Raw genomic sequence first — 22935 nt, forward strand, 5'->3', positions numbered from 1 at the left:
GTTAAGTTACTTCTTCAAGGATACAGCTACTTTATAGTAATCCTGGATCATAGATCTTCTAGTTTAGTGCTCTTCTTATAACATTTGAACAGAGAAAAGTCAGTCAGGAAAGGATTCTCTACAAACTAGATTATCTTTGTCCTCAGACCTGATAAGGTTGAGATGCCATGTGATATTAGACTCTTAAGATGCAATAATGATTAATCTAGCCACCATAAAGGTCAGCTTACATCACCATCATTATAAAGAATTTTCATAAATCAATCATTCTTAGTCTGTTTTGTGTTACTATAACAAAACACCTGGTACTGGGTAATACATAAAGAAAACAGGTTTATTTGACTCTTGATTTTAGTGGCTGGGAGTGCCAAAGTGCATGGTGAAATCTCCTGGTAAGGCCCCCTGGCAACATCACAACCCATTGGATAAGTGGAAAGGGGACTGACTGTGTGTAGAAGTAGCTGAACATGTGGCGGTGACCTCACTTTGTAGCAACATGCTCTCCTGAGAACCAGTCAGTCACATGAAACAACCTGATCTGGAGAGATGAGCATTAGTCCTTTCTGATGGGGGTGCCTCTGTGATCTGATCCTCTCACTAGGCCCCACCTCTTAAAGCTGCCTCCAGATCAATGCCGTTACTTAGCAGATCAAGTCTCAATTTGAGTTTTGGTGGAGATAAATCACATCCAAACCATAGCAGAAATAGTTTGGGTAAGATAAATTATATTAATATTTTATTTTATAAAATATAGTATAAAATAATACTATAAAGTACAATTTATATTTCTACATCTAAGGCCAGGAGTGGGCAATATAGCCCACTGATATTGGTCATGAAGTCAATTTAATGGGCTCCTACCAGAATCAAAAGAAAAACTAGGGTAAGATAGGAACTAATGTAGAGTAAGAGAGTAAGAACTGAAAATGCCAAAGATTATTACACGTGGCAAAACCGAATGGTGTTCTCTGAATCCTTTTGTTCATGTGGTACTTGTCTTGGGTCACGATGTTAAAGGCTTTTCTTGCTGAGATGTCTTTTCCTTCTTTTGCTTTCATTCTCTGTTTCTCCTTCACTCTACTTCCTCATTTCTTCCCTCTCTCCCTCTCCAGGAAATGGCTACCTGTGTTCCATGTACATACAGGGACCACCCTCCCTCCTCTCTCCCCTACCTTCCCCTGACATTTCCTCATCCAAGGGTTGAGACAGAGATTCTACTTCAAAGTTACTGCAGTCATCTTTATTTAAAAAGGTCCTTGTGCAGTACTTCTTGCTCTTCTTTTTGTCTCATAAATAAAGTGCTCTGTCTCTAAACCATCATATTTCCATTTCAGGCAAAGCAACTCAAACTTGAAGAATGAAATCCCCAAGGAGAACCACTTTGTGCTTTATTTTTATTGTGATTTATTCTTCCAAAGCTATGCTGAACTTGAATTTAGACTCTACGGTTCATCCTTTGGTGAGTAAATCCATGTTTGCTATGTTTCTTCTTGTTGTATTTCACTGATTTCCTGAGAATATCGGACATGGAAAAGGGCTCTTAGAAAACAATAGAGTGGGGGGAGTACTTTAAGAAAATTTTGCAGATTGGAAGGGGGCAGTGATTGAAAAATGGATGTTAGCCTGTTTACGTGCCATACTCTGAAAGCAGTCATGGTACATCAGCATAGCTTCTAGAAAGATCTCCCAGCCTTCCCCACCCCCAACTACATTGTATTGTCTGGGCCTGAGGGTTCCACTCTGTGAAACCAACAACAATGACAATAAGCAAATTTAAAGGATTGAGCAGAACGTGTGGGATTCATTTTAACTTTGGCATCAGAATAGAACATATTTCGAAAGACATGAATCTGTGTGTCACAATCACAGATTGACATCATGGAGGGCAGCACAGCAATCGTCTAAGATCTCTGCTGATGACTTATTCAGGCTATGTTGTCTTTAAAACGTCAGTGGGAGCTTAGCTTAGGTAAAAGGGGATGATAAGAGTACCTCTTTTCCTCCTTCAGGGAATTACTGGGTTATTCCTTATCCAAATCTGCATGTGCCAGAGCAAGGGTATATTATTGGTTTAAAAATCTTGCAAGACTGATGTAATTCTCTCTCTCTCAGTTTCTTCATCTCTGAGATGATGACAGTAGCAGTATAGACTCCTTCTGAGTGTTATGAAAATGAAATCAGTTAATACAAGGGTGCTTCAAAAAGTTATTGGAAAAATTTGTGCTATGGAAAAACTATATGTGTATTTCAAGAAATCTCTGCATCAAAATAAATGTCGTAATTCCATTTCACTGTGAGTTTTCTGAAGTGATCTCATATTTATAAGTTCCCTTAGGAAAATCCTGACACATGTTAATGCTGTATAAATCTTTTCTATTATTATCTCTCTCCTTGCCATGGAGCTGTTTCTGCTGATGTAAATATTCTTTTGTTTTAGATATTTTAGTTCTCTTTTATTCAGTCTGCTACTATTTTTGGAACTTCATTGGTTCATTTCAGCATTATAAATTGTATCTCTCTTTCCTACCTGGTACTTTTGAATTAAATTCTTTATCTTCTATTCCATTTGTCAATTTTGGTTGCCTTATCTTTACTCATTTTGTTGTTTTTGTTCAGTATTTAATATTCTGTTCTTCTTTTGTCTTGCAAAAATACATGTAGTTGAGGTTTTTTTTTTTCTTTTAAATCAAGTTTGAGAACATTTAACTTTGATTAGGGGAGTATAATTTATTCACATAGATACCGCATTTGAAATGTTTGATCTCACTTTCAGAACTTTGTATTATGACTGTATGCATTTTCTTCTTCTTTTGGCTTTTGGGCCCCTCATTATTTTCTTTGTCTTTTTCTTTATTTTTCTTGTGACTTGGGAGTATACAGGATGTGTCTCCTCTTCCAGACTCCAGTGTGTGGAATTCCACCTGTGCAGTCATACGCAGTAGGTTGCTCATACAAATTGAGGAGGGAAACATTTGCACACTTTGTGAATTCACATGGCTTGTAGAGCCCTAGTTACCCAACTCATGTGGTGACAAAGTCTGGAGGCGATCTCAGCAGTTGGTGATTAGCCTCACCCCTGTTGCAGAATGCCTTGTATTCATGGCTGCAGCAGTGCCCTCTCACTGTGCCAGGTCTTCCCTCGAGGTAGTAGCTCTGGAAGGGCCCTTACCTCTGCCTGGTGGCACAGGCAGGGTGGGAGATAAGCCAGTGAATCTTTTGGAGTGGAATTTGAACCAAAAGCTCTCATTTTCCTAGAAGCTCTCACCCCCACCCTAAAGCGCCCCACTTTTCCTCCTTAGATCTGCCCTTAAAGACATGAAATCTTCATACAACCCAGAAACCAAGGATCTCCATTGGAGAGGTGCACTTCAGTCTACTTGGTCAGCTTATGCTGCTGTAAGCTGTCACCCAATCTCATGAGCTGACCATCTAGTACATTAAATGCTGCATATGGTGATGCGATAAGTTTTTTTTAAAAAATATTTATTTATTTATTTGTTTATTTGAAAGGCAGAGTTACAGAGTAGGGGGAGAGGGGAAGGGAGGGACAAAGAGAGATCTTCCATTTGCTGGTTCAGTTGCAACTGGCTACAATAGCCACAGCTGAGCCAGGCCAAATCAGGAGCCAGGAGCTTCATCTGGGTCTCCTACATGGGTGCAGGGGCCCAAACACTTGGGCCATCTTCTGCTGCTTTTCCAAGCCATCAGCAGGGAGCTGGATCAGAAATGAAGCAGCCAGGACACAAACCAGAGCCTGTGTGAGATATCAGCATTGCAAGCGGTGGTTTAACCCACTATCACCAGCCCCATGATAGGCTTTTTAAAACTGTTGTAAAATATGTGTAAAATAAAAATTGCTCTCTTAGCCACTTTCAAGAATGTAATTCAGTAGTGTTAAATATATTCACTTAGTTGTATATCCAGTCTCCAGTACTTTTTCAATTTACAAAACAGAAAGTCTCTACCCATTGATCAGTAATTTCCTATTTCCTCCTGGCAAACACTATTCTTCTCTTCATCTCTGTGCATTTGACTACTCTAGCTATCTCATGTAAGTGGAGTCATGCAGGTTTTTTTTTGTGTGTGTGTGATTGGCTTATTTCACTTAGAATAGTATCCTCAAGGTTTATCCATGTTGCAGGCTTTTTATAACTTGTTCTACTGTATATTCGCACCACATTGGACTGACTCATTCACTCATCACCATATATACTTGGGGTGCTTCCCCTTTTGGCTACTGTGAATAATGCTGCCATGCAATCAAGGTTAAAAATATGAGGTGTGAGTTTCTGAAATGTGGTGAATTGTGGAGCCTAGTGCATCCCAGATTTCAACGTGCACATGAATCTTCCTGGAGACCTTCTTAAAATACAGATTTCAACTCAGTGAGCCTGAGATTTGTTTCTGGCAACACACGCTCCTCTCCAGAAATCACCTTTGGAGTAGCAGAGATCTACGCTTAACTTTGACATTCACCTGGGCTTGAGTCTGTCTTTCACCCTTGCTAGCTCTGGAAGCTTCATCACATTTCTCCATTCCCCCCAAATCCATTTCCTCTATGGAGTATGAGAATTCCTCCTTCATTGATTTGCTGTAAGGATGTTTAATTCTCATACACATAAGCCTTTAGCGTTGTGACTAGCATAGAGCTCAAGTACTTCTTAATTGGTCACTATTTTGAAGACTAGTACAATAAACCTGCCTTAATACCCTTGTGGGAGGAGACATTCTAGCAACACTTCTTTTTTTTTTTCAACTTTTATTTAATAAATATAAATTTCCAAAGTACAACTTTTGGATTATAGCAGCTTTTTCCCCCCATAACCACCCTCTCATCCACAACCATCCCATTTCCCACTCCCTTTCCCACCCCATTCTTCATCAAGATTCATTTTCAATTATCTTTATATATAGAAGATCAACTTAGTATATACTAAGTAAAGATTTCAACAGTTTGCACCTACAAAGACACACAAAGTATAATGTTTGAGTAGTAGTTTTACCATTAATTCTCATAGTACAACACATTAAGGACAGAGATCCTCCATGGGGAGTAGGTGCACAGTGACTCCTGTTGTTGATTTAACAATTGACACTCTTATTTATGATGTCAGTAATCACCCTAGGCTCTTGTCATGAGCTGCCAAGGCTATGGAAGCCTTTTGAGTTCACCAACTCCAATCTTATTTAGACAAGGCCATAGTCAAAATGGAAGTTCTCTCCTCCCTTCAGAGAAAGATACCTCCTTCTTTGATGGCCCATTCTTTCTGCTGGGATCTCACTCACAGGGATATTTCATTTAGGTTATTTTATTTTATTTTATTTTGCCACAGTGTCTTGGCTTTCCATGCCTGAGAAACTCTCATGGGCTTTTTAGCTGAATCTGAATGCCTTAAGCACTGATTCTAAGGCCAAAGTGCTGTTTAGGACATCTGCCATTCTATGAGTCTCTAGCAAGACTTCTGCTGAGGCAATTGTCCAACACAGAGACAAAGATGGCAAACTGGGATTCCACGTCAAGAAAATGAGGAGTGAGTGACAGGGCTCTGGCAAGGCGAGTGAGATTAGTGAACTTTGGTGACCATTTTGTTTGCTCTACTGTTCCCTGGGGTTTTCTTCTCCACACATAAAAAGCCACCTCTCCTGAAATGACTGGTAACTCCCCCACCCTCCACACACTCCAGGCCACCCCACCCCAACACCAGCCATTATTTAGAAAGTCGTCGTGTCTGACAGGTGGGGCTCTTCCTGGAATTGGTGACCTTGTCTCTTCCGGCTGAAGCTCAGCCATCAGGAAATCCCCTCTGGACAGAGCTGGCCATTGTCGCTCAGATCCTCATCTGGACAACTGCACAGACAAGCAGAGGGAGGTCCAATTAGAAACTCTGTTTTCTTGTTATAAGTAAATATGCAGGCGAGTCCTGTGATCCCCTGGTAAGTTCTACCCTGCACCTGGAGTATAAGGCAAAGGCAAGTGTTGGGATGGCATGGAGACTCTGGACAGCAAGGCTTGTCATCCCTGGGGAGCCCCCAGGCCAGCAGGACACAGGGGCACAGCACACACCACCTCCAGAGACTGCATGGAGCACTCGATGTGCCTTAGCATGTATTTCTTAAATGTAAGAAACAGAGGCCTAAGCTGAGGTGCTGGAGTTTTGCCAGTGGTGTGACTGCTGCCTTTGCTCTACTCAAATCCAGATATAAATCAGCAGGCAGCTCTTTGCAAATTCCCAAATCTGGGACCACCAAGGCCATGTACCACCACCTCAAATCCCTTGAGGCTGTATTGCTGTCAGGGTGCCTTTCCCCCTACTATCTCCCATGATGGTTGAGCTGGAAAGAAAAAGTAAGCTATTCCCACAAAAATGTCAATTCTCACTGGACAACAGAAAGGCAGTGGGTGATAGGTTGTAGAAGCAGTACTTAGCAAAAGCATGCCCTGAACGTTTCAGGTGATAACCACAAAGATTCAGAAAATCTTCAAAAAGCAGTGCTTCCCAATCAGTGGCCTCACCCTCAGGGATGCGGAGCTGCTTTCTGGAGGACGCAGAGGCCACTGTCAGTATTCTCAGGGGGACTGGCAATACTCTGCACTCGAGAACTGAATGGTCCCTGGGTGTTAACACACATTTGACAGCTAGACTGGAAAACAGAATAACAATTCCACCTGGGAGAGCTATCCCAAGGTGACCACTGACAACCACATTCTCCAGGACTGTCTGAGTCCTCTGTCTCCAGCCCTGAGGAGCACACAAAGAGATTCCCAGGAGCTGTCCTGTCTCTCGACTCTGAGGAGGATGGAGGCAGGCATGCAGGAAGAACCTTCCTGACCATGGGCACAGAGCCCAACCAGGCGCCAGGGGAAGCTGGGTGGGAAGCAGCCGTATACATTGACTTTGCACCTTTAGTTCCTGCTTATTTCAGTTCCCTTTAAAGAACATCTATGCCAACAAAACAACAACTGGACTTTGGAAATTGCAATCATAATTCATTGTATTTCCATTCATTTCTTTAAGAGTGTTCATGGACTTTCAGAACATAGTTCTTCCCTGCTTCCTACTGACTTGAGTACTTTCCTCAACCTGTATATCCTAAGGAAAGAGAATGCAGGAGAGTACTTCAAAAAGCTTGAGGAAAATTAAAATCAAGAGATCATTTATTTTCGTGCAAAAAAATTTGAAATACTTGCACAGTGTATTCATAAAATGCATTCTACACGATCTTTTCAAAATACTCTTGTATTTTTTAAAGTGTTTTTATTTGAAAGGAAGTTACATGCACACACACACACATGCACACACACATACACACTAGAGAGAGAGAGAGAAACTCTTCCATCCTCTGGTTCACTTCCCAAATGGCCACAATGGCCGGGGCTGGTTCAAACCAAAGCCAGGAGCCAGGAACTCCATCCAGGTCTCCCATGTGGGTGCAGGGTCCCAAGCACTTGGGCCACCTTCTGTTACCTTCCCAAATACATTATCAGGGAGCTGAATTGGAAGCAGTGCAACTAGGACTTGAACCAGCACTCTGATATGGGATGCCAGCCCCCAAATACCCTTGTTTAAACTTCACATGGAGCTGTTAATGGCTGGCGTCTGATCATTTCCTGAAAATATAACTCAGTAAGGGGTGGAAGAAAGCTAAAAGAACTATTCTTGAAAAAGAGACAAGAACAGGAGGAGGTTTGGAAAAAGAGAAAAAGGTGCTAGGTAAGGTGAGATCCACTTCCAGAGAGAAACTCATTTTCCCAGGGCATCTCCTGATGAAATGATCAGTGCCTCTGTCAACAAGTGCAGACTCTGGAGCCTACTAGCTGAGTTGGAATCCTGGCTCTGCCATGAAAGGCTGTGTGACCTTAGACAAATTGTTTGGCCTTTCTGCACCTGTGCTTTCTTATCAGTGACACACGGATAGTAACAGCCGCTACCTCTTAGATTGTCTTGGCACAGGATGTTGAATACATCCCAGCAATAGTTATCTTTGTTATTGCTGTGCAGTGAAGTAACTAGAAAATAAAGGTAGACAGCCCAGAAGGCAGAATGAGCTCTGCACACCTGTGGTGTTCACAGGTGTATAGAGGTCGTAGCCAGGGATACGTCTCTATGGGTGTGGCTATCTGTAACCACTTCAAAGAGATGGGGCTCTTCCGCTGAGCCTTGAAGGATATTTGATTTTGAAGGATATTGTAGGAAATCTGACCTGAAGGCGGGATTAGCTAGGAAATGTGCATTATGTCAAAGTAGGGGGTGGAATTGTGGAACTGGGGGTGAGGCCATTAGCAAAGCCAATGAATGGCAGTTTTTCAGAAAAAAAGAAAAAAAACTCCATGATGAAAGTAGATGAATGTCATGAGATTAACCAGGTGACAGTGTGCACACAGAGACGGCAGTGTGAATGGTGTCTCTAGAACAGTGATGCCTGTTGTCCAATAGCTGTCACTATAGAACCAAACCTACTCTCAGTTCTCTACATTTAGCAGTCATTTGGTCTTTATAATAACATCGTGTGGTAGGATGCATTTATACCACAGTATTGGTAAAGATCAAGGCACAGAGAGATGAGGTAACTTGTGCAAGGTCTCACAGCCATTTTCTAGTCAACCTAGGATTTGAACTCACCATCTCCAGGGTCCTTATTTTTAACCATTGTACTATATGATAATAACTAAAAATTTTAAGAGCTTACTATGTGTCATGTTGTAGTTTAGTCATTTTTCATACAACCTTATGATGTTGGTACTGTTTTTATCCCCATTTTACAGAAAAGAAAACTGAGAGACATTAAGGATAACTAACTTCCTCAAGGTCACAGAGCTAGTGAATGGCACAGCCTTGTACCCAGGCTTCTTAGCCCTTATCACAGAAACCTGCAATAGAACCATCCAGAATAAAAAGGAGCGGAGGAGGGGGAAAAGCTTCTAAACAGGGGTCTGCACACTGATTAAACAGCCCCACAGACAGCAGAAACAGTGAGATGGGGATGGGCTGAGCATGAGAAGAGGTCGTGAGACTTGATTGAAAGGCCACTGGAATGACTCAGGGTTCAAGTCTTAGTCAGAGAGCACAAGTTTAAAGCATTGTGATTTATGTTTCTTGACAGGACTCAAGATGCAGGAACACTGAGACACTCAGATAGGGGTTTTTCTTCCGCCCCTGGATTCACAGGCTGGTCTATAAAAAGTGCACTCCCAAGTCCCACCACAGAGGCAACTCCATTTCCTTCCCCCACCCTTTCCATTGCGGTTTGCCCACCACCCTTGGGACACTTGGTGCTGACCCAAATCTGCAGCCTCCAGCTCAGCTCTAACATTTAAGGGTGTGTAAGCAGGAGGCCATAGTGAAAGAAACCTCTCTAACATGAACTGACAATTTTCAACAATGTTCTTTCAGAGTCTCCATGAACATGAGCTAGCCAGTGAGGAGCCACTAAGGCAAAAGCGAGCAGGTATGTACAATCTTTGCTTGACAATCACTTTTATAAACATGATCAAGTGACAAAGGCTGCAACTCTTTAAAGATCCTGTGATGGCATGGAAAGCCAAGACACTCTGGCAAAAAGATCTCTGTGAGTGAGATCCCAGTGGAAAGAACAGGTCTTCAAAGAGGGAGGTGCCTTTCTCTGAAGGGAGGAGAGAACCTCCACTTTGACTATGACCTTGTCTAAACAAGATAAGAGTCGGAGAACTCAAGGGGCTTCCATAGCCTTGGAAACTCATGACTGGTGCATAGGGAGATTACTGGTGCCATAAACAGGAGTGTCAATTTGTAAAGTCAACAACAGGAGTCACTGTGCACTTACTCCTCATGTAGGATCTCTGTCCTTAATGTGCTGTACACTGAGGCTTAATGCTATAACGAGTACTCAAACAGTATATTTCACTTTGTGTTTCTATGGGGGTGCAAACTGTTGAAATCTTTACTTAATGTACACTAAACTGATCTTCTGTTAAAAAAAAAAAAAAAAAAGAAACTATCAATTCCCAACTTGATTCTCACTGGGATTAAACATGACAATAGGTCTGATCTGATTTCATCATCATTTAAAAAAAAATCATCTATTATTTTTCACTTTATGTTTCTGTGTGGGAACAAACTGTTGAAATCCTTACTTAAGGTATACTAAGCTGATCTTCTGTATACTAAGATAATCGAAAATGAATCTTGATGTGAATGGAAGGGGAGAGGGAGTGGGAAAGGGGAGGGTGGTGGGTGGGAGGGACGGTATGGGGGGGAAAGCCATTGTAACCCATGAGTACTTTGGAAATTTATATTCATTAAATAAAAGATAAAAAAAAAATAAATAAATAAATAAAAAAAAGATCCTGTGATGACATCATTTAGTTTCCAGGCACCTCTGAGTCAAATAGTACAATTCCACTGCTAAAAAATAATCCCAAATGGGCGCCGGGTTCTGGTCCCGATTGCTCCTCTTCCAGTCCAGCTCTCTGCTGTGGCCCTGGAGGGCAGTGGAGGATGGCCCAGGTCCTTGGGCCCTGTACCCACATGGAAGACCCAGAGAAAGCTCCTGGCTCCTGGCTTCGGATTGGCCTGGTGCCAGCCATAGCAGCCATTTGGGGAGTGAACCAAAGGAAGGAAGACCTTTCTCTCTGTCTCTGTCTCTCTCTCTCTGTCTATGACTCTACCTGTCAAATAAAAAAAAAATAATTACAGAGGACTCCATCCTATTCAATGACACTAGATGGATTGTAGCAACGCATTATAACTTTCCATTCCTCTACCATCACCATCACCGCTCCTCATATCCCCAAGATTTCCCTGTGGCTTTCCCATATCCTCAACTGCCCTCTGGCATCACCAAAAAGCCCGCTTCTTTACTCAATGCAGCAGTCTTCTTTTCAGCTTCTTGTTTGCTTTCTTTCTGTTTTTTTTTTCTTTTCCAGCTACTTCTTTCATTCAGCACTTTGTTTTGTGGATCACGTTGAGACAGAGGCTCAAGCCCTTCACCTCTGTTTCCCACTCCGTTTTTCCCACTGGACCCCAAGGAACTGGACTGGGCAACTGAAGGCTCTTGGAGGGTCAGGAGCAAGTGGAGAGCTGTGAGCACTGCCACACTGATCCTCAGTGTCCAGTGCCAGATGCAGAGCCCTGTGTGGGTGTCATTGTGTTCCCGCAGGCTGGATATTCCCAGGACCCCATCCTCCTACTCCTATCACAGTGACCTTTGAAAAGCATACATGGGATCCTATCATTGCCCTCCATAAAACCTCTTCTTGACTCCCCACCACCTTGGAGCTACAAGCCAATCTTCTCATGCCTCACCAGGCCTTGCATGCTTTTCCTCTTCATCTCCTTTGGTTCTTTTTCATACGGTTGATGCCCTGCCTGTTGTTCCCCTTTGTTTACCTGGGGGACTCTTTGAGCCTTGGTTACACCAGCTCCTGCTGTGCAAGGCCTCCCACAAACTCCCCAGACCACCAGGGGCTGCTTTTCCTGAGTTTCTCATACTCTTTTTAAAAGATTATTTATTTATTTGTTTATTTATTTGAGAGGTAGAGGTACAGAGAGAGGAAGAGACAGAAAGTTCTTCCATCTGCTGGTTCACTCCCCAAATGGTCCTGATAGTGGGAGCTGGGCTGATCTGAAGCCAAGAGCCAGGAACTTCTTCTGGGGTCCAAGAAGCCTGGCAGGGGCGCAAATACTTGGATCATCTTCCACTGCCTTCCTAGGTATGAGTAGATAAACTGCATCAGAAGAGAAGCAGCTGGGACTCAAACCAGTACCCATATGGGATGCCAATGCTGCAGGCAGAGGCTTAGTCTACTGTGTCACAGTGATGGCCTCTACTACCCTTGAAACATGTCTGTACCCTAAGATTTGCCTCAGTGCATACTAGTTATTTTACTTCCTTATGGCCATCCCAAATAGAAGTGAACACCCTTGAACTCATTTCATCTCCATTGTCTCACATCCAGTGAAGTTTCTCTAATGAAAAAATGAAGATCTTGCATATCATGTCATAGATACCTCTGTCTGAGTTTCTATTGGCAAGGCTCTGCTGGTCTCATGGCTGTACCACATTTCTAGGGGGTGAAACTTCATAACCTGTCACATCTTCAGGCAGCTGAGACTTGATCCGAGTAGTCGCGTGGTTGACAAGAGATACCAGGATGCCCAAAAGAGCATGTGCAACCTGTGATCAGAATAGAGGAGTCTGTTAGAGCCCTCACGGTGCAACAACCAGACCCCACGACTTCCCAGTACTTTCATGAAAATTTGACCACATTTTACTAGGTTCGGGAAATGCTCATGGATCCCCTTCTTTTCTTTCTGCCTTCATTTCATTAGCCCTGTGATATCCTTCTCTGTGTTTCTGTCTCTTTCTCAGAGTGGACAGCAACCCAACCCAGATGTGCTGTGTTCTAAAGCCAGAATCCTTACCTCTGCCTCACACTGACAACCTGTTGAGCTCTCCCACACTCTGTGAAAAAGCACAGAGCCAGAGATTGCCCTTTTGGTGTTATGGCTTTTAAAATCCAACCATTTTCTCTAGGTTTCTGCCAATTTCTTCTAGGGCTCAGGCCGCCAGCTTCCTCTGGGGCAGTTGGTGACCCTACAGCTGTCAAAGAAACATCTTCCCGTACTTCCGAACTCAGCTGTTTATGACCCATGGTGACAGTGTGAGGGGGCAGCCCTTGGGGAGGAAACCACTTCTACATCTAAGGATTTTTCCAAAAAAATTTCCAGGCACGCTTTCATCAAAAACAATCATGTCGATGATAAATCACCATGAAAAACATGTTTTCCATTTATTAGACATGGTCATCTGCTCTCTTGGCCCTCTAGAGGGAACTAAAAAAATCGATCCATCATCTGCAGAAAAGGTATTGGCCTTGGTACTTTTACAAAACCACTGAAGTGAGAAATGGCCATAGGAAGGCCCAGGAGCTGGGTCCCTGGAGAGTGGAACTGTAAGTTGCAATTAATTCAGAGCAGGACTTTCCAGGAAAATGAGAAAAGAAGGCAATAGGAATGTTACAATGGGCAGGGTGCCACAGGGAGGTGTCTGGGTTCTTTCTTCTTGGTGTGTGAATTAAGTTAGGTGTTAGGGTTGGGCTATGATTTTCTGAGAGGTATTCCCTTTCATATACACACCCATTGCCCTTTCTGACACCTTGATGCCTCTCTTGTTCCAAGAGAAAAAGAATTAGATCAAAAATTTCCTCTTGAGTCACGGGGCCCAGTCTTTAAGGTTTGGAATGCAGTCATCTTTAAAGGTAGGAGCAATTCTGGTATTTATTCTTAGCATACCATGGACCTCTGCCCAAGTAACAGTGGTCTGTTCTATAGCCTAACTGGCCCGTTGATACCTACAATCTTTCATTGCTATTGTGAGTTCTGCATCCAGGGAACTTACTGCAGTTTGAAAATACTCAGAAATTTCATCTGTGCAGACTTCTTGTTCCTTATTATTTCCTAAGCAATACTGTATAAGACCTATTTATATAGTACATACATTTTATTAGGTATTGTAAATAATCTTGAGATTATTTAAAGCACAAAGGAGGATGTATGTAGATGATATTGCAAATAATACTCTGCTTTATCTAACTGGAGCATCTGTAGCAGGTCCTGAACCCAATTCACTGCAGATACTGAGGGATGGTTGTACATATATTATGTATGTAACCTGTAGGTGTCACATCCATCTCTCTCTCTCTCTCTCTCTCTCTCTCTCTCTTTCTCCCCCCCCCCCCCCCACGTGCACTCACACACATATATCATAGTTGTTTCCTGACAGGATTGTGGAGGGGATTGGAGAATGTCATGTACACATTAGTTTAGAAATGGTAATAGAATTATCTGGGGTTTATTTATTTTCTTCTTTTGACCATTTGAAAAAAGGTAAAAACAAAACCACAGCCAACCTATTTCTTAGTAAGAATGATATTGCCTTTCAAAGGTCTGATGCACCACTGGCACATAGAAAATTGTGGTTAAAGGCATGAGGATGAATGGCATAGGTACTGGCATGTTAGGAAATTGTCCAAAACACCACTGAGGAAGATGCACCTGCATAAACACCCAGGGGCCCACTGCAGGCAGGAGTGTGGAGCTCCCTGCTAAAGCAGAATGGCTGCTGCAGAACAGAGGGAAATCATAGTGGGCCAAAGAATGCAGAATTAAGTTGTGATCACATCAGGAAGTAGATCTTAGGTCAGCTGAGGGACTGTGACAGAGGAGTGACTAATGAAACTCACCTTAAAGGAAAATGATGCAAGTGATTAGGGTTGAAGGAAATACATGAAGAAATCTTTGGAGACTGACTAGGAGGCTCAGCAGCCTGGAGATGCATCCCCTGCCATGGTGTAGGGGAGGAAGGAAGCAGAGAAAATATTTGCCAAGGGCATTTTGAGAAAAGGAACAAAAGGGTGTGGATCCATATGGAATGAGGTGAAGGCAATCAACATTTTTCCTGACTCTCCAGAGGTGGATGGACTTGGGAGAGGTGTGTTAGGGAGGCCACAGGTAGAGACTGGAAGGAAAAACATATGCTGGAGGTTTACCTATAAGCTCAAAAGTTAGCTTTAAAGGAGATTGTCATAGAAGACTGAACATGGACTTTGATTGTTTAAAAGTAACACAAGTGCTCAGTTGTGTTAAATTTGTTAAGTTCCTGATCTTGATTGGGAAAAGTATCTTGGGCCTTGCACTGGAAAGTCCCATTGCTTCTTCTTTGGCTTCAAAAAGAATGCTTGGTCAGAGGCGAAATAGCAGGACAGGGAGGTCCAGGATGTCCAAACCCTTCATTGGCCACTCCAAAAAAATTTTCACACCTGTTTAGTCTGAGCGAGATTCCTACCATACCAGGTTGCTGGCTGCTGATGCGGAAATCCTGACCTTTCTGCAGATCTGGCATCTGGGTGTGCTGACCCCTTCTGATCTGGGTCCAGGAAATGTTGTGCTCTTGCCAGACTGAGGACAGATTTTTGGGTTTTTATACTTATGACAAGTAGCATTTAGTTCTCTGGGTAAGTAGTGATGATGGGGGAATGAGAGGAAAGGATTGACACTTCCTGGCTGGTGTGTGGATTTGGTATTGGCTTTGACATAGAGGGGTAGGAGTGTTTTGCTTTTTTAAAAAAATCCTGATTAATGTTATTCCTCCTTTTTAAAATTTTTATTTTATTTGAATGGAAGAGAGAGAGAGAAAGAGACAAAGACCTCCCATCCTCTGGTTGACTTTCCAGACCCCTAGGAAATACGAATTCAGTTTGGTTCTCCTATGTGAATGGCAGGGCTCCAACCACATGAACCATAACTCCCTGTCTCCTAGGATGTGCATTAGCAAGAAGATGGAATTAAGAGCAGAATTGGGTCTCAAAGTCAAGAACTCTGATGTGGGATGTGGGCGTACCAAGCTTTATATATATCTAAACCACTTGGCAAACACTCACTCCTAAAGTTCTTGTTTATTTCAAAGGTGATACCTGATCAGATCAGCATTAGTTTTTCTTTACTCACCAACACACATCTGCACAGAATGTAATCACTGGTTATTCTAGCAAAACTTATTATTTTTTTGAAGATTTATTTTATTTATTTGAAAGAGTTTCAGAGAGAGGTAGAGACAGAGAGAGAGGTCTTCCATCCGCTGGTTCACTCCCCAGATGGCTGCAACAGCCAGAGCTGCACCAATCAGAAGCCAGGAGTCAAGAGCTTCTTCCGGGTCTCCCATGTGGGTACAGGGGCCCAAGGACTTGGGCCATCTTCTACTGATTTCCCAGGCCATAGCAGAGAGCTGGATTGGAAGTGGAGCAGGTGGGTCTCGAACCAGTACCCATATAGGATGCTGGCGCTTCAGGCCAGGGCTTTAACCTGCTGTGCCACAGTGCCACCCCTCCCCCCCTGTTTTTTAGCCAAATATTATTACTACTGGCTGCTAAATGCCAGACACTTAGCAAGAGGTTTCCATATAAGATCCCAACTCCATTTTCAGATGAACAAAGCATGACTCAGAGTTTAAATGAACTTCCTAGGTAAGCAGGCGTTCCACCCCAATTGTCTCTGGCTCCTAGCTGAGAGTCACAGTTTTCAATACGTGTTTCTGGTTCTTGTATATGATTCTTCATGATTCTTGGAACAGCTTTACAGAGAAAACAGGAATGACATGGCATCTTTGTTTCATGAGAGAAAGAACTGTATACAGGGTTAACTCTGATGAACTGAGTATATGGAGCCAATGGAATCAACTCTTCCCTACAGGTGTGTTCACCTTCTCCTCTGTCCACACCTGTCAGACAGGCCATACCCTGGGGTTCTGGTGGTTTTCCTCTGTGTGAACAAACCTTCCCGAAACCTAACAGGAGAACAGACTCTTTTAACTGTGTCTGCTGAGCAATGGCACAGGAGGCTAGAGACAGTGCTGTCAAGTTGCCACCCTTTAGAACTAGTGAAGATTGGGTATTTTTTAGGATCTACTTGCTTTGAGATCAAAGTGGAGGAAGAAGAGAGTCGAATTATCAGAGATCAGGAGCATTGTCCCCTTAGGTCAAGAGAAAACTCCATCAACCCAATTTATCTGGGTGAAGTCCGCAGGCTTCATTCTCTAACAGGTAGAAGATTAATTTATGCATCTACATGGGCTTTGACTCTGAGATGCCGTAGTTTCCATTAGTGTTGCCAGGCAAAAGTCATCTTGTTTGCTTAAGCAGCTGTGATTAAGACCCAGAGTTGCTAGCCGCAGGTTGCAGCCAACTTTCCAGAAATGTCTTTTTAAGATAAGTGCTGTGGGGCTGGTAGTGACTTATGGGAAAGGAGAGGGGGGAAATCCTGGTTGGTTTATGCCTCCTGGGCCTGCTGATAGGCCTCCATCTGAAACACTGGTGACACCTGGAATTTGCTACCTTCCATGCCAGGGCATCCACAAGCCAGAAAAATCCAGACAAACAACCCCAGGAGTAAAGGAGCCTGAGAAAAGGAAAACACATGGAGCAGTCAGGAATGAGGTGGTGCAGGGGCAGCTGAGGAGGCTGGAGGGGCATTGAAAATATACAGAGAGAAGCAGAGGAGCAGGCCTCTGTCCTTGTGGTGCCTTATGATCAGGGCAGGACAGAGTGTTGCCTGCCCAGGTTATGAAGGGTTGGGAAGGGAAGGGATGGCAGGGGTTGGCATTTCTAATCCCAAACACTGGGCCTGACCTGTCTGAGAGAAGTACTTCTGACCCCACCCATACAGCTCCTGTTGCTCTTGTGTTTGACTCTCTGTCCCTTAAACTCAGGGGCTCATGCTACATCTGTGACACCATTCTAGGATATAGAGGAGAAGGAAAGACGCACATCAGAGGGTGTCTTCTTGCTATTCCCCAAACCAGCCAGGAGGGCTGCTATCTCAGGGCTCTCAGGCTTGTTCACTCTTCCTTGAGTTATTACCCAGAGACACTGCTGATTCACCCCTCACTTCACCCCAGACCCTGCTCAAAGTTCGCTCTTTAGGAAGTCTTTTCCAACCGTTCCATAGAAAGTAAAATCCTAGCTCTCTTGTCTGTGTCCCTCAGTTTCCTGATTCCCCCACCATTTTTCTCCATGCCCTATGGAACTTAGACATTAAAGTCTAACCTTATCACTTGCCTCCAGCATAAGGATGGAAGAGCCAAGAAGGCTTGGCTTGACACCCAGAACAGTGCCAGGAAATAGGCACTCAAAAAGTAGAAAATTGCAAATAAATAAAAAAAAGAATAGACTCATGAAACTAGCAAGATTTAATGTCAAAATCTGTATCTGTCAGGCAGGGTCACAATGCATTTTTCCTGAATGTGGGTTTCTAAGGCATTTGTTACGCTGAACAGAATTAAATTGTTTTACATAATTATTTGATTTATTATTAATAAATTAATGAATTTGTGTTTGAACTTGATTTTGTTTTAAAATTTACTTTAGGAATTATGCATGAAGTTCTAAAGACATATTTGACAATAATACTTTATGTGTCTGGCCAGCGCCGTGGCTCACTAGGCTAATCCTCCGCCTTGCGGCGCCGGCACACTGGGTTCTAGTCCTGGTCGGGGTGCCGGATTCTGTCCCAGTTGCCCCTCTTCCAGGCCAGCTCTCTGCTGTGGCCAGGGAGTGCAGTGGAGGATGGCCCAAGTGCTTGGGCCCTGCACCCCATGGGAGACCAGAATAAGTACTTGGCTCCTGCCATTGGATCAGCGCGGTGCGCTGGCAAAAGGAAGACCTTTCTCTCTGTCTCTCTCTCTCATTGTCCATTCTGCCTGTCAAAAATAAAAAATAAAAATAAAAAATAAGTAAAATAAAAAAAATAAGTAAATACTTTATGTGTTTTATAGTACTTTAAGAGTTTACAAAGTGGTCATTTTTGCTGTCTTCTTCCATTTGAGTTATGGCTGGGAATGTTTCGAAGAAAACAGGCTTTGGAGTCAGGAAAATGAGATTTCAAGTCTCAGCTCTGATATGTGCTATTATTGTGGCTTCAACTCTTAGGATCTCAGTGTTTCCTTCTGCAAAAGCAAACTGTTCACACTAAGGAGAAATGGTTCCCGTTATTGCTGGCATTACTTTCACTATGCTCACCTTCCATTCATCCAGTATCATTGGAGAGAAGGATTGAGCAAGTATCAGCTCCCCCTACAGGGCAAAAGAGGGAAAACAGGAGCACATAAATAAATTTGGAGACTGCATGATTGTTTGCTCCGATTGTTTGCATAGTTGGTACCTGAAAAACAAAACAAAGCAAAAGCAAAAGAGTAGTAGGAGCTAATAGCAACTGTCCGAGATTATCTTCTTTGTTTCTTCATTTGGATTAGAACATTAGACTCAAACCTCATGGTCATCAACTTGCCCAGTAGGAACTGAAAATAGTACATATTTCTCTACCTAACCCATGAAGATTCTACTCTGGTTCACCTTAGTCAAGATACCTGAGTGTAGTATCTCCTGGGTATACCTGATCATCAACAAAGTTGGTGGATCGCTGGAAAGATGATTTCCAAGGTTAAGCCCACAAATGACCAGATGACAATGGTGTTTTTGAATCTGCTTTTAAGAGCTGGCTGTTTGCAAAGGGAAGGCATTTCCTTTTCTAATACAGCTTTCTCATTCATAGCAGCCTGTGTGGGAGGTGATGTTTAGGCTGAGGGTTATTCTGAAACTCTTACAAGTTGTTGAAAAGCATAAAAGCTAAGTAGGAAAAGAGGTCCTCAGAAGTGGTGCTTCAGTCAACACTTGCACGAATCCCATAGACAAACTTGCTAAAGCCACAGGAGCCTTTCCTCTCAACATTTTATGCTTATGGCTCAGCTCCAGGTAAAATCTGAGCAGAGAAATTGCCTTGGTTTGAATGGAGAGTGACGACTTCCACGAATCACCGTTTGCTTACCAGACATTTGCTTGCTTTACAGTTACACCTGAAAAGAGCACAGGGAGGTGGGCTCAGGGGCCAGCCGTGCCCTTCTGCTCAGACAGGCATGGAGACTGTGCTGGAATCAGAGCTTGGGATGCAACCCACAGATGATGAAGTGAGGGATAGGGGATTGTTACTAACCCCTCCCACCTCGAAGGCAGCCACCGTCCAGGAAATCCTGTTTACATTCCTGGGAGGAGAGCAGTTTGGCTTCAGCAAAAAAGGATCCTGGAGCCAGTGAATCCTCTGCAGGGAATAAACCCTGCTGCACTACTTTTCAGGAAAAGAAAATGTGTTCTGAGACGGATCTCACAAATACCACATAGCCATCCTGCTTGCCAGTGTTCCTCGGGTGCAACAACAAAATATGTCCAGAGTTAGAATCACACAAACTATGATGAGCAGTTCTTCTAGGAAGCTTGTTTTCATCACAAAACACATTTGACAACCAGAAAGGAAACAGGAAATTTGAGGTGATGTCATAGGACCATCATAGACTGATTGCATATTGTTTTTTTTTTTTTTTTTTTTAAGAAACTGCCAGGTTTTTTTTTTTTTTTTTTTTTTTTTAAGAATGGCTGGGGCTGGGCTAGATTGAAGCTAAGAACCAGGAGTTTCTTCTGGGTCTCCCATTCCCACATGAGTGGCAGGAGGCCCAAGCACTTAGGCCACCTTCCACTGCCTTTCCAGGTGCGTTAGTAGGGAGCTGGATCAGAAGCAGAGATGCTGGAACTTGAATAGGCATTCTGGTGTTGGGATGCCCGCATTACAGGTGGTGCGGCTTAACCAGCTACACTACAGTGCTGGCCCCATACATTAGGTCATAGAAACCACTTGAATCTACCTGAAAGTCCATTATATAGAGAGGAAATATATCCTAAAATGCATTCTTCATTTTAAGAAAACCTACTTTTTTTTTTTTTTTTTAAGATTTATTCATCCATTTAAAAGGCAGAGTTACAGAGAAGTGGAGGCAGGGGCCCAAGGACTCGGGCCATCTCCCACCACCTTCCCAGGCCACAGCAGAGAGCTGGATCAGAAGTGGAGCATCCAGAGCCCTTTATGGGATGCCGGCGCTAGAGGTGGTGGCTTTACCCACTATGCCACAGCGCCAGCCCCTACACAGAACTTTTTAAAAGTTTGAATTAATATCAGCAAGTTGAATGACTCCAGAATGAAATTCTGAACAAGGTTAATGGGTAGAAATAACCCCATGAAACAAGCATGGCTTAGAACTCCAAGTGAACAAAAATTACCACTTTCTCCGGTATACATTTGACAACTGGAGATTCCTTCAAGGAACCTGATCTGTTTTAGTGGTTCAGGTCAACAGTCCTCAAAACTTTGCAAACAAATCTTACACTAGGGGAAAATTCTTTACCTTTTTAGAAAACAGACATATAATTTTTATTTTATGATAAAAATACATGAGAAATTTGACTTAAATTTTATAGTAATACTTTTGCATTCGCTAATCTTTCATTTAACTGACAAAACAATAATCTCCACGCGTCTGTGTAAAATGTCCTTTTTAAAATTTTTATTTTTTTTAAGATTTATTTATTTATTTAACAGGTAGAGTTACAGAGAGAGGGGGAGACAGAGAGAAAGGTCTTCCATCTACTGGTTCACTCCACAAATGGCCAGGCTAGAGCTGGCCTGATCTGAAGTCTGGAGCCAGGAGCCTCTTCTGGGTCTCCCATGTGGGTGCAGGGGCCCAAGGGCTTGGGCCATCTTCCACTACTTTCCCAGGCCATAGCAAAAAGCTGGATTGGAAGAGGAGCAGCTTTGACGTGAACCGGTGCCCATAGGGGATGTTGGTGCTGCAAGCAAAGGCACACAGCGCTGGCCCTTGTGTAAAATGTCTTATTCTTCCAAGGTTCTTCATTCACTGCTAACTGAGCCCATGACTTCTGCTCCAGTTATATATTCCAGTCAATACCGGATCAAAGATTCTCTCAGTGATAGAGAGGTGAATTTGCCACCTGACTCAGTCACCAATTTTGTAATAAGTTGACTTAGTATGTATTCTTTATGTGGTGAGCTCTGTGCTTGATGAGTAAGGCATGAGAAGGGAAGGAAACAGTTCCTGCCCTTGGGAAGCTTACAATTATTGGTCTAGACATGATGTAATATGGGAAACTATGAAAGAACAAAGAACCAACTATGAAAGGACAAAGATTGTGTGTGTGTGTCTGTGTGTGTGATTTTTTGGAAAAATTCGTGACAACTGGAATTAAAATGTAAGTTTATTTTGGTATAAAAAAATGGAAGTCAAGGCAGGCCTTTATTTCATGCAGTGGTTAAGGCACCATTTAGGAAGCATGCATTCCATGTTGGAGTGTCTGAACTCAAGTCGTGGACCCCCTTCCTATCCCAGTTTCTTACTAATGCACACCCTGGGAGGCAGCAGGTGATGGTTCAAGTGCTTGACCCTACCACCTACACGGGAGACACAGACAGAGTTCTAAGCTTTTGACTTTGGCTGGCCCAGCCATGGCAATTGAGGGCATTTGGGGGAGTAAACCAGTGAATGGAAGATCTCTGGATCTCTCTCTCTCTCTCTCTCTCTCTTTCTCTCTCTTCCTCCTTCCCTCCCTCCTTTCCTCCTTCTGCCTTTTAAATAAAATGAAAATAATTTTTAAAGATATATTTAAATCCATGCATATGAGAGATCTTCAAAAGTTCATGAAAAATGTGTATTATAAATTAACTATACATGAATCTCAAAATTTTTTGCATCAAAGTAAATTTATCTTTTAATTCCACTTTACCATGAATTTTGAAGTGCCACTGTGTGTGTGTGTGTGTGGTCTTGCCTGCCTTTGGTGTGTATGTGTTGGGAATTGGAATATTACCCATTTAGAATGGCAACCATTGAACCACCTGGGAACAATTTGGAAAAGCAATGAAGAACTGAACATCTTTTATTTTACTTTCTAATTCACCAAACTTTTGTTGAGTACCTCCCATGTTCTGAACAGTAGAAATGTAGACTAAGAATGGAGAGCACATGTTCTATCCATAGACTGAGTGCAAAGGGACTTAACCATATAACTTTCCTAGAGGTCTTCAAGCATGCATGGTTTGCCTATTGAAATATGTGTATGGGGGGCCAGCTGGTTAAACCACCATCTGAGACACCAGCTTCCATATGGTTACCAGTTCAAGTCCCTGCTGATTCACTTAAAATCCAACTCCATGCTAATGTGCCTGGGAAAGTAGAAGAAGATGGCTCAAATGCTTGGGCCCCTGCTACCCATGTAGGAGAGGCAGAAGCAGCTCCTGACTCCCAATTTTAGCCTGGCCATTGCAGCCATTTAAGGAGTGAATAAGCAAATGAAGGAGTCTCTCTCTCTCTCTCTCTCTCTCTCTCTCTCTCTCTTCCTTTTAAATAAATAAATAAATTCTTTTTTGAAAAAGGAGTGTGTGTATGTGAACTGAAAGGTGCAGGAAACACATTCATTTATGTGTGTCAGGAAAATATCATGTATTATCTGAATGGTTGCTAGAGCCTCAATACTAATTATTTCTGCTTCCATTTTTGCTCTATTAT

The 22935-nt window shown here is 42.8% G+C and overlaps 1 protein-coding gene across 12 annotated transcripts in view; it reads left to right on the forward strand.

Moving 5' to 3' along the window:
• The window catches only part of ADGRF5 (adhesion G protein-coupled receptor F5), a 108732-nt gene that overhangs the window by 49108 nt on the left and 36689 nt on the right, over positions 1-22935 (forward strand). For all 12 annotated transcript variants that reach the window (XM_070074013.1, XM_070074017.1, XM_008263014.4 and 9 more), the window contains exons 2-3: positions 1335-1459; positions 9393-9447. In XM_070074013.1, the coding sequence (XP_069930114.1) occupies positions 1358-1459; positions 9393-9447 (157 nt within the window). In that variant the 5' untranslated portion in view covers positions 1335-1357. The remainder of the gene's footprint in view (positions 1-1334; positions 1460-9392; positions 9448-22935) is intronic.

The sequence above is a fragment of the Oryctolagus cuniculus genome, chromosome 5 (assembly GCF_964237555.1).
Source record: "Oryctolagus cuniculus chromosome 5, mOryCun1.1, whole genome shotgun sequence".
Classification (NCBI taxonomy): Eukaryota; Metazoa; Chordata; class Mammalia; order Lagomorpha; family Leporidae; genus Oryctolagus; species Oryctolagus cuniculus.